Source organism: Triticum urartu, chromosome 3 (assembly GCF_003073215.2).
Source record: "Triticum urartu cultivar G1812 chromosome 3, Tu2.1, whole genome shotgun sequence".
Taxonomy (NCBI): Eukaryota; Viridiplantae; Streptophyta; class Magnoliopsida; order Poales; family Poaceae; genus Triticum; species Triticum urartu.
The window spans coordinates 92,742,154-92,753,878 of record NC_053024.1 but is presented as its reverse complement, the minus strand read 5'-3'; the positions used below and the strand labels follow the sequence as shown (position 1 = coordinate 92,753,878).

General features: G+C 46.5%; 1 protein-coding gene across 3 annotated transcripts; it reads right to left on the bottom strand.

Moving 5' to 3' along the window:
- Positions 1–6,832: 6,832 nt before the first annotated feature.
- LOC125543051 (protein FAR-RED IMPAIRED RESPONSE 1-like) lies at positions 6,833–11,237 on the bottom strand. 3 transcript variants are annotated; one of them, XM_048706294.1, is made up of 6 exons: positions 10,938–11,237; positions 9,749–9,838; positions 9,600–9,674; positions 7,330–9,523; positions 7,190–7,257; positions 6,833–7,105 (listed from the first exon to the last, which is right to left on the bottom strand). In XM_048706294.1, the coding sequence occupies exon 4, from the start codon at positions 8,622–8,624 to the stop codon at positions 7,410–7,412; it is 1,215 nt and encodes a 404-aa protein (XP_048562251.1). In that variant the 5' UTR covers positions 8,625–9,523; positions 9,600–9,674; positions 9,749–9,838; positions 10,938–11,237; the 3' UTR covers positions 6,833–7,105; positions 7,190–7,257; positions 7,330–7,409. The 3 variants fall into 3 exon arrangements, with proteins under 3 accessions (XP_048562251.1, XP_048562252.1, XP_048562253.1); XM_048706295.1 differs by having other exon boundaries at positions 7,425–9,523; positions 10,938–11,236; XM_048706296.1 differs by having other exon boundaries at positions 9,110–9,523; positions 10,938–11,236.
- Positions 11,238–11,725: the final 488 nt, after the last annotated feature.

The window sequence follows — 11,725 nt, the reverse complement described above, 5'->3', positions numbered from 1 at the left end:
GCCATTGTCTTTTAGCTTGGTTTTCTCTAAGAACGCGTTGAAGTTGAGGACTACGTTGGCCATTTGATCTACAAGACATATTGTAAAATTTTAGACTAAGTTCATGATAATTAAGTTCATCTAATCAAATTATTCAATGAACTCCCACTTAGATAAACATCCCTCCTGTAATCTAAGTATAACATGATCCGAGTTAACTAGGCCGTGTCCGATCATCACGTGAGATGGACTAGTCAACATCGGTGAACATCTTCATGTTGATCGTATCTTCTATACGACTCATGCTCGACCTTTCGGTCTTCTGTGTTCCGAGGCCATGTCTGTACATGCTAGGCTCGTCAAGTCAACCTAAGTGTTTGCATGTGTAAATCTGTCTTACACCCGTTGTATGTGAACGTTTAGAATCTAACACCCGATCATCACGTGGTGCTTCGAAACAACGAACTGTCGCAACGGTGCACAGTTAGGGGGAACACTTTATTGAAATTATTATGAGGGATCATCTTATTTACTACCGTCGTTCTAAGTAAACAAGATGCAAAAACATGATAAACATCACATGCAATCAAATAATAATAGTGACATGATATGGCCAATATCACATAGCTCCTTTGATCTCCATCTTGGGGCTCCATGATCATCTTGTCACCGGCATGACACCATGATCTCCATCATCATGATCTCCATCATCGTGTCTCCATGAAGTTGCTCGCCAACTATTACTTCTACTACTATGGCTAACACGTTTAGCAATAAAGTAAAGTAATTTACATGGCGTTTCTCAATGACACGCAGGTCATAGAAAAAATAAAGACAACTCCTATGGCTCCTGCCGGTTGTCATACTCATCGACATGCAAGTCGTGATTCCTATTACAATAGCATGAACATCTCATATATCACATGTATATCATTCATCATTCATCACAACTTTGGCCATATCACATCACAAAGCACTTGCTGCAAAAACAAGTTAGACGTCCTCTAATTGTTGTTGCATGTTTTACGTGGCCGAAGTAGGGTTCTAGCAAGAATGTTTTCTTACCTACGTGAAAGCCACAACGTGATTTGTCAACTTCTATTTACCCTTCATAAGGACCCTCTTCATCGAATCCGCTCCAACTAAAGTGGGAGAGACAGACACCGCCAGCCACCTTATGCAACTTGTGCATGTTAGTCGGTGGAACCGGTCTCACGTAAGCGTACGTGTAAGGTTGGTCCGGGCCACTTCATCCCACAATACCGTTGAAGCAAGATAATACTAGTAGCGGCAAGAAAGTTGACAACATCAAAGCCCACAACAAATTGTGTTCTACTCGTGCAAGAGAACTACGCATAGATCTAGCTCATGATGCCAATGTTGGCGAACGTTGCAGAAAACAAAAATTTTCCTACGGTTTCACCAAGATCCATCTAGGAGTTCATCTAGCAATGAGTGATCGGATTGCATCTACATACCTTTGTAGATCACGCGCGGAAGCGTTCAAAGAACGGGGATGAGGAAGGCGTACTTGACGTGATCCAAATCACCGGAGATCCTAGCGCCGAACGGACGGCACCTCCGTGTTCAACACACGTACGATCAGCGTGACGTCTCCTTCTTCTTGATCCAGCAAGGGGGAAGGAGAGGTTGAGGAAGATGGCTCCAGCAGCAGCACGACGGCGTGGTGGAGATGGAGCTGCAGTACTCCGGCAGGGCTTCGCCAAGCACTATGGAGGAGGAGGATGTGTTGGAGAGGGAGAGGGAGGCACCAAAGGCGTGGTTTGAGAGGCCCTCCTTCCCCACTATATATAGGGAGTCCAAGGGGGGGCGCCAGCCCTAGGAGATCCAATCTCCTAGGGGGGTGCGGCCAAGGGAGGAATCCCTCCTCCCCAAGGCACCTAGGAGGTGCCTTCCCCCTTTGGGACTCTTCCCTTCCTTGAACCCTAGGCGCATGGGCCTCTTGGGGCTGGTGCCCTTGGCCCATATAGGCCAAGGCGCATCCCCTACAGCCCATGTGGCCCCCCGGGACCCTTCCGGTGGTCCCGGTACAATACCGGTGACCCCGAAACTTGTCCCGATGCCCGAAATAGCACTTCCTATATATAATTCTTTACCTCCGGACCATTCCGGAACTCCTCGTGACGTCCGGGATCTCATCCGGGACTCCGAACAACATTCGGGTTACTGCATATACATATCCCTACAACCCTAGCGTCACCGAACCTTAAGTGTGTAGACCCTACGGGTTCGCGAGACATGTAGACATGACCGAGACGACTCTCCGGTCAATAACCAACAGCAGGATCTGGATACCCATGTTGGCTCCCACATGCTCCTCGATGATCTCATCGGATGAACCACGATGTCGAGGATTCAAGCAACCCCGTATACAATTCCCTTTGTCAATCGGTATGTTACTTGCCTGAGATCCGATCGTCGGTATCCCAATACCTCGTTCAATCTCGTTACCGGCAAGTCACTTTACTCGTACCGTAATGCATGATCCCGTGACCAGACACTTGGTCACTTTGAGCTCATTATGATGATGCATTACCGAGTGGGCCCAGTGATACCTCTCCGTCATACGGAGTGACAAATCCCAGTCTTGATCCGTGTCAACCCAACAGACACTTTTGGAGATACCTGTAGTATACCTTTATAGTCACCCAGTTACCTTGTGACGTTTGGTACACCCAAAGCACTCCTACGGTATCCGGGAGTTACACGATCTCATGGTCTAAGGAAAAGATACTTGACATTGGAAAACTCTAGCAAACGAACTATACGATCTTATGCTATGTTTAGGATTGGGTCTTGTCCATCACATCATTCTCCTAATGATGTGATCTCGTTATCAATGACATCTAATGTCCATAGTCAGGAAACCATGACTATCTGTTGATCACCGAGCTAGTCAACTAGAGGCTTACTAGGGACATGTTGGTGTCTATATTCACACATGTATTACGATTTCCGGATAACACAATTATAGCATGAATAAAGACAATTATCATGAACAAGGAAATATAATAATAATGCTTTTATTATTGCCTCTAGGGCATATTTCCAACACTCCCTTGATCTCTTGCGCCGTGCTGGTATGCTCAAGTGTAAGCCGTCACCCACGCCCATGTCCTCTACGGATAAGCTCTCGGCCACTGCTGGTTCTCCTCTTTCTTCTACGGATGCTACGGAGTATCGGAGTATTGTTGGTGGCTTGCAGTATCTGACTATCACCCGTCCTGATCTTTCATTTGCGGTTAACAGGGTATGTCAGTATCTTCATGCTCCTACAGATGTGCACTGGTCTGCTGTGAAGCGCATTCTTCGTTATGTGCGTCTCACTGTCTCCTATGGTCTTCATCTGCGACCTAGTTCCTCTACTGTTCTCTCTGCATTCTCAGATGTCGATTGGGCTGGATGTCCAGATGACAGGCGATCCACGGGGGGACATGCTGTATTTCTGGGTCCTAATTTGATCGCCTGGAGTGCGCGCAAGCAAGCCACTGTTTCTCATAGCAGCACAGAGGCTGAGTACAAAGCAGTTGTCAATGCGACTGTTGAGCTTATCTGGATTGAGTCTTTGATTCGAGAGCTGGGAATCTCCCAGTCACATCCTCCAGTTCTTTGGTGTGACAACATCGGTGCTACATTTCTTTCGACAAACCTGGTGTTCCATGCACGAACCAAGCACATTGAGATTGACTATCATTTTGTGAGGGAACGTGTTGCATAGAAACTACTACAAATCAAGCAGATCAACTTGCCGACATCTTCACCAAGCCTCTACCTTCTCCCATGTTTGAGGTCTGTAGGTGCAATCTCAACCTCCTAGATGCATCAGGAGTGAGTTGAGATTGAGGGAGGGTGTTAGACTTTGTAACGTAGCCCAACTGTGTAATATGTATCATGTATCATTATAAATATATGTGATAGGCCACCCCTAGATGGTTAAGCCAGTTCCCACAAATCCTACGTCTAATACTGACGAACTCGTAGCGCGCGTCGAGCGGGACGTCGTAGGGCCTCTGCACAACGAACTGGGACTCCGTCAGGCTCACGGGGGTGAAGCCGGCGGTGAGGGTGTCGCCGGCGTGAGCCGTGCCGATCGCCACCGCGGTGACCACCACAAGCAGAGTGCACAAGATGGAACGAGCCATCAAATCGCTCGCCGCCCCGAAGATCTGCATGATGCACGCGCCGGACGTGCCCGCCGGCACGTACACCTCGCCCTCAAACTGCCACACCCCCGACCTGTACACCTCCTGCTTGCGTGCCCCATGGACCATGGCTCATTAAGCAACCTGCGAGCATGGCATGAGACGAAGGATTTGTGTAGTGATGCCGTGTGGGCGCGTACGTACGTCGATCTTGGTTTCGGTGCGCGGGCCACCGGCGTGGGCGGTGCTCATGGGCTTGTCGGTGGAGTAGACCCACATCCGGCGCACGCCGCGTGCATCATGCAGATCTTCATCTAAAATTACAAACTAGACCCTAGAATTTTACATAGACGCCCCTAAATCAAAAACGAAAAAGCAATTAGCCCCCGCTTCGACGCCGCCATCGTGTGTTGTTTGTGCCCTTTGGGGTGTTTGGGCTTGTTGTGCCGTGCCCACAACGGATTCTATGGTGTGTGTGTTGTTTGTGCGTCTGTGTTGGACTTTGGTGCGGTGGCATTGTGTGTCTATGTGTTGGATGATACCTTGTTGACTTATGCTTGGTGGTTGCTTTATTTATAAAATGGGACGAAAGCCTTTTTTGATGTACGGGGGCACGTGAATGATCGGAACAGTTGGTTATTGGAACAAGATGTACCTTCATGCTGTATGGTGACTTGAGTTAGATAGTAATTAACACTCACGCGTACGTGCTCGCTTCAGATGTCTACTTCAAGGACATACATTCTTCATCGCCTCATCGGCCAGCCAGTGCTTTTGTCGATTTGTAGGTGCATATACAATGCAAACGGAACTACTGATGCTAGAATCAAGCCTCTCTCTTGAAGAACGAAAGCGACATAATCGAAGCAAATTTTTCTCTAGATTAGACGAGTAAATTGCACAAAACCATCACTTTAAAGGCAAGGTCTGCGAAAATCACTACAATAAATTTTTTTTGCAGAAAACATCATGTCTTCGGTAATCTTTTTGCAAAAGACATTGATCGGCGGATCAGGCTCAGTTAAGTGAGTTTATGACAGATGGGGCCCGTTTTTTGCCTACATGGCATGACTTTTTGTGCCAGGTAGATTTTAATCTAAAATTACAAACTAGACTATAGAATTTTACATAGACGCCCCTAAATCAAAAACGGAAAAGCAATTAGCCTCCGCTTCAACCACCCGGGGCCGGGATGCGGCCAGGGCGAAGCAGAGGGGCGTGGCGACCTGGCGGCGCGCTGCGAGCCGCGTTAGCGACGCCCGAGGGGAGCCGGCAGCCGGCGGTGGAGCAGGCGGCCACGGGCGCACCCGGCGGGCGCGGCGCGCGGAGGCGGAGCCGGGGTGGCCGGGGAACCGGCCACGCGGGCAGGCGGACGCCTGCGAAGGGCGCGGACAAGGGGCTCGGCCCTGGTGGAGGCGGCAGCGGCAAGCCGGACAGCGCGGGACGCGGAGCCGGCGCGGAGCAGGGCGACGCTCGCGGGCCGGGATGCGGGCGCGAGCTGGTCTGGGGACGTTGGAGGCCGATTTGACTGGATCCGGTGACGGGCGACGACGGCGGCGACCTGCATCCTGGGGAGGGAGCGGTGGCGGCCTGCATTCTGCAGAGGGAGGCGGCGACGGCTTGCGTCCTGCGGAGGGAGGCGACGGCTGCGGCCGTGGAGGTAGAGGCGGCGGCCACGTCCTGCGTAGGGAGCAGTGGCGGAGTCCTGCGTCGTGCGGAGGGAGGGGCGGCGGTGGCCCGTGGAGGGAGCAGCGGCGGGCATGCTAGTCGGCTGCGGAGCTCATGGGGAGGGTCTGGGCTGCATGGGGAAAAGTTGAGGGACTTTTTTGCTTTAAACCCAAACCGTTACGCCACGTAAGTAAAAACAGAGGCCATCTGTCATAAACGCGCTCAAACGACTCTAATCCGCCGATCAATGGTTTTTGCAAAAAGATTACTGAAGACATGGTGTTTTCTGCAAAAAAAAATGTATTGTAATGGTTTTCACAAACCTTGCCTTCAAGGTGATGGTTTTGTGCAATTTACTCAGACTAGACAGAAAGCACTCGCCCGGCCCTGTAACTACTCAACAAGGGAGAGGAAATACTCAGCAAGTTGGATACAAGGCCAAAAGATGACCAAATGGAGCGGAAGGCACATTGTTGAAATCAAGCAACTAGAGAACATATCCTGTACTCCCGATGATGTAGTACTCCGGCTGCACCGTGTGCTGCACAACTGTCGGATTGAAAATCTAGGTACAGGATGTAACGCGGAGTACTCAGCTTGTCAAATTTGCAGAAAACCCCCCATATAGATACAGAATCACCAACGTTTAATACATTATCTTGAAAAGCTGTGCCACCCCAGTTCTGGAACAGAATGAACAGAGACATCATGTGCCTCTGTAGCTTGTTGTCTCATGATGATGCATTCATCCAACACGTATAAATACGACAACAGCCCCATGGTACAGAGAGTATCATGACTTTCGAAGATGGAGAACATATGTATATATATGTTTTACATACAAAGTGCATAACATGAACCTCATTCAGCAAGTTTATTTGAGAAGGTAAAGCTAGTTCTAAGAAAATAAAGAGATAGGAAGTCCATGAACCAAGATTTGGTTTCATAAATCCTGCACCAAAGATGGAAAGACCAGAACATCAGGTCTGTTAAACACCTTTCTGAACTCAGAAGGCAACACATCAACAACCATCTCGAAATTTCATAGCTCATAGTAAGACAGTTTGAATGCTTTGTGAACGACATTCATGACAATACACATTAGTCTCATGCACATAACTAGAGTTGCAACCAGCAGTTACAAGCAATGTATAGAGGATTAGTAGGCACACATATATTGCGACAGATTCAACATGGTGTACTTGAACTAGGTCCATATATCACATTAACGAACACATTTTTCATCCATTATTTAACGCAAAGTAAAGGTTGTCCGCTCCCTTTGGTGGGTTGTGCTGCAAAATATTAAACAAGTAAAAGTCAAAGGTTTGCAAACATACTAAACATGTTTTAACTGATGAGGAGCAAAAAGTAAATACCCCTGTCATGTTTGCCTCGTTAAGTAGAACAATATGCTGATGTTGAACCTTCTTGGATGCTACTTGCTCTGCAAACAAGAAGGAAATCAGATTATGAAAACATGAAAGAAGATATACTATTTAGATTATGGTCTATTGACCTTTTTCCTTTTGTTAATGGCCTCCTCTGAACCCAAGGAAATCAGATTATGAAAACATGAAAGAAGATATACTATTTAGATTATGGTCTATTGACCTTTTTCCTTTTGTTAATGGCCTCCTCTGAACCCCTCTTCAATCTCTTGACACTGCCCTTTGTATTTGCAATATCAGGGGGATGAATATTGATGATGCTTGGGAATGTCGTTCCAATAAAGGATTCAAACTCTTGAACTTCACTTTGTTCGTCAAGTGGCGTTGTCTGACTCAAGTGTGCAAGAGCATCAGCAACAGCTTTGTTCAAGTATTCCATCTTGTCCTCACAATGTTTAGCTTCATGCAATGCCAAGCTGAACCGCGAGCATGTTTGTGAGTACAATTTCTTGATGATAGGTGAAAGAGAAGTAGATGACCCTTCCAGCTCATGTCCATTGGCATCATAGCAAAGATGTCGTGCAGCCATTTTAGTCCACCTATGCAGCACATATTGGCTAGGAATTTCATTACACCCATCATTCTTTAAGACAACAATGATGTGAGAGCAAAGGATGCCCAATGATTCAAACATTCGACATGTACATTGTGCAGCCTTTGTATTAGTGTTGAAGCGGACTGTTCTTATCCTTAAACTAAGGTCACCAATGCTCGTGGTTCGGACATCACCAACCTGCTCAATGGTTTTGACATGACGACGATCCCTTGCAGCCACCACCTCACGTTGGAAAGCAACAAAAATATTGTGAGTATACACTTCTCTGGCATGAGCCTCAATTCCCCAGCAAGTCTCGAGTACTGGCAAGGTATGAAGTGCACAATTATCCTCTTGCAACTCCTTTTGTCGTTGCTCTTCCAAAGCGGTTTCAAATCTTACCCAAAACTCAATCAAGGTAAGCTTTCGGTTAGTGAAGTGTCGAAAAAATGCATTCTCACTCTCAGATCTAGATGTTGTACGTAATATTCCACCAAGGGAGAAATCCATAAAGTATGCTGGAATCCATGATTCCCGTAAACCATACTTCTCTTTCAACCATTCATTATCCTCTAGGCCAAACTCAGAAATTATTGAGGACCACCGTGATTCAAACTCATCTGGAGTCTCTGATCCCCGGACACATGCCATGAATCGTGGTTTAAAATCTTCATTGTCTCTCAAGATGGGTCCAACCTTTTCAGGGAGTTTCATCAGAATATGCCACATACAAAGTCGATGCTTTGTGTTCGGAAATATAGATTCTATTCCTCTTCTCATGCTTTGATCCTCGTCAGTTATGATTAGCTTTGGTGCAACCCCACACATTGCTTTCAAGAAAGTCTGAAATAACCATTTGTATGATGCAATCTTCTCGTTTGACAAAAATGCAGCACCGAATGTAACACAAGATTTGTGATGGTTAACTCCAGTGAAAGGGGTAAATACCAGGTCATACTTGTTAAACCGATATGTAGAATCGAAGGATACAACGTCACCAAATAATGAATAGTTCTTTCTACATATACTATCAGCCCAGAAAATATTTGTCAGTTTATTGTTCTCATCTACCTGGTAATCATAGTAGAATGCTGGATTGGCCTTTTTTTATTTTCCATTATATCTACTATAAGTTGTCCATCTGCTCCCTTAATCGCTGCCTTGAAATCACGCTGACAGTTTTGTAAGTCACGTTTTGTGCAACCGATATTTCCTGGCCCACCCTTTTCTATGCTAAGCAAGCGAAAAGTTTTTGAAGTGCCAAGCAATGCCTTACTGCATGTAAATAATTTGTTTCTCAAATCACTAGTCACCTCTCTATTTGACCTGATGAGATGCCTCTTACTTGGTGAGACAAGTTGGTGCGTGTGCGATTGAACAAACTGGACGACCTCGTACTTGTTGTCATCTTGCCTTTTCAATCCCATCATCGCCTCGCAACCGCATCTGCTTATCTTGATATTTCTTTTAGCCTTTTTTCTCCCCACTTCTTGAGTAACTTGACCTAGATCCACTGGTTTTTTCTTCCTCCAACCTTGTCTTGCGCAAACAAACTTCTTCCAGATTATTACACCACCCTCTCCTTTGTGTTGTGTCCATATGCGTACAGAGAAGCCAACCTCATGAGCATACATTCTATAGAATGCCAAACCTGCCTCCCAGCTATCAAATCGCATTCCAATTGAGGGTTGTAGGCTGTCATCACACTCTGGCTCATAAGTTGACCCCTGCGTACACAATGGATTAGCTCCAGAACTGAAACCCATGAAACTAGTAAATGAAATCACTAAGTAATAAACTTACACACGCGGGTAGGCTACTGGTTCTTTTCGGTGTGCTGTAACGATCTTCATCATGTATGCCGAATCTCGTTTGGACCTATCAATGTTGTTTGAACTTAAGTCAAGTGTGACACGCACAGATGAAACATGAGTAATATGACAAAGAAATACCATGGAAAAATTGTTGGCATCATCTTCAAGTCCCATCGCTGTAGTTGACCCGACACTTGGAGCAATACTAGTCATTGACTCCATCATTCCCTGCTCGAGGCAGCAAAAAGTGTAAGATATTACATGCAGGTGCCCCTAATTAGCTTGTCAATGAGGTCTAAAAAGTAAGTAGCGATGAAAGAAAATGTCTAATGCAGCATTTAGATGTACTATAGAAAAAGAGAGAAAACGGTGCTAATGAAGAACATTCCTGAGTACACCAGTATATATTTCCCCGCACGAGTTCTTTGTCCACTTACATGGACCCAACGACCGTACGCCACCAAAACCATCTCATGCGCTGCTTAATTTGCTCCTTCTAGTTAATTAAGTGCAGATTCATTGCTTATATGCCGGTTACTAACTCCATCCTAATTGGAATGGTGGTCGGTCCTTGAGAGAGAGATAGTAGCAGAGGATGAAATGAAATTAACTGTTGTATGATTGCTTGCATCCACTGATTTCAGAACAAACAAACATAAATGTTCAAGCAGTAGCTTATATTTTTCGGACTATTCAGTCTTCAAACACACATAGGATTAGGATGAACATGAAGAAAATGAAAGGAATCTGAACCAAAACTTGCAGAAATATGGATTATGCTACATCTAACTCGTCTTTTCTTATTGTTTCCTTTCCTTCTAATGAAAACTATCTTGCTTATCCATACTGCATTTTCTCTCTTGGTTGTGTCAGCATGATTGATTCTACAATATAACCAGCGATTCAACCACATCCAGATGATCTGACTAGATGTGCATGGACTTGCTACTATTAACCTCCATTAATTTGTACAAGTTCTACGTGCTTCATCCACAACACACACAAAACTAAATGTTCTAAGTTGCTAACATTTTTCTGTAAATTACTGACATTTTTACTTCGAACTCGGTTAAAATTACTTCAAACTCATTTCAGGCCATAAGTTGCAGACATTTTTTCTGTTTATAATTTCTCGAATATGTAGTCTAAGCAAAATATAGCAAGTTATTTCAGTGATATATTGCCTGCGCCCTGATACAGAGAGAGAGATCACCACAATTTACTCAAATAAGATTAGCTACATCTAACACAATCAGCATAAAGGGTTGATGGATTAGAACCAAAATACACAAATAAGAACGCAGGTCTGTAACATCTAAAAGGATACCTGAAGGCTGGAGTTCTCTTCTCCGGCGGCGACAGATCTAGCCGCCGGCGGATCGCGGAGGTAGGCGCCGGGTGTGGTGGGGGGTGGCGCGGAGGTGGAGAATGGAGGCGCGGGGATGGGGCGGGCTGTCCGTTGTACGTCGGACCACGGCGAGGTCGCAGGGCAGCCGCCGGTGAGGTCGCAGTACAGCACACAGCCAGGTCCGCCGCCGGAGCCCCGGATCCTATCTGTTCGTGTTCGCTCAGCTTGGGGCAGCACAGGTTGGATAAACTTACGCCTATTCTGTACTTAGCTGGGGTGTTTTTTGCAAAAACTTAAGACTGGGGCGTTCTGGTCCCATCCCGTCCCTTCATTCGTACCCAACGTTTGGGATGTGCAGGGTGCAGCCGGAGCATGGAATCCCTCGGAGCACAGGATATTTTCCCCAAGCAACTACTCCTAGTAGGGAAATCAAAGGTTCAAAGCTTCCACACCGTGGGTCTTTCTTCTTCAGCAGAAACCGCATAGGCACTTGCCTTTCTCGCAGCCGCCGGGGCCTGGAAAGAGCTTCATGCACTCAGCGTTGCACAGCTCGTCTGTGCAGGGCTTGTCGAGCTCGATGTACGTCGTCGAACAAAAGTCAGGCCGCACCCTGCTGCCCGACGACGGTGGTTCCTTGGCCGAGGCTCCTGCAGGTCGTCGTCGACGGAAAGAAGATTCATCAGGCAGAATAAACTGACCGAGAGTGATATGCAGCGAACCGGCCGTGATTCAAGAATCATATTGAGACGAAGGGAAGCAACCGCGTC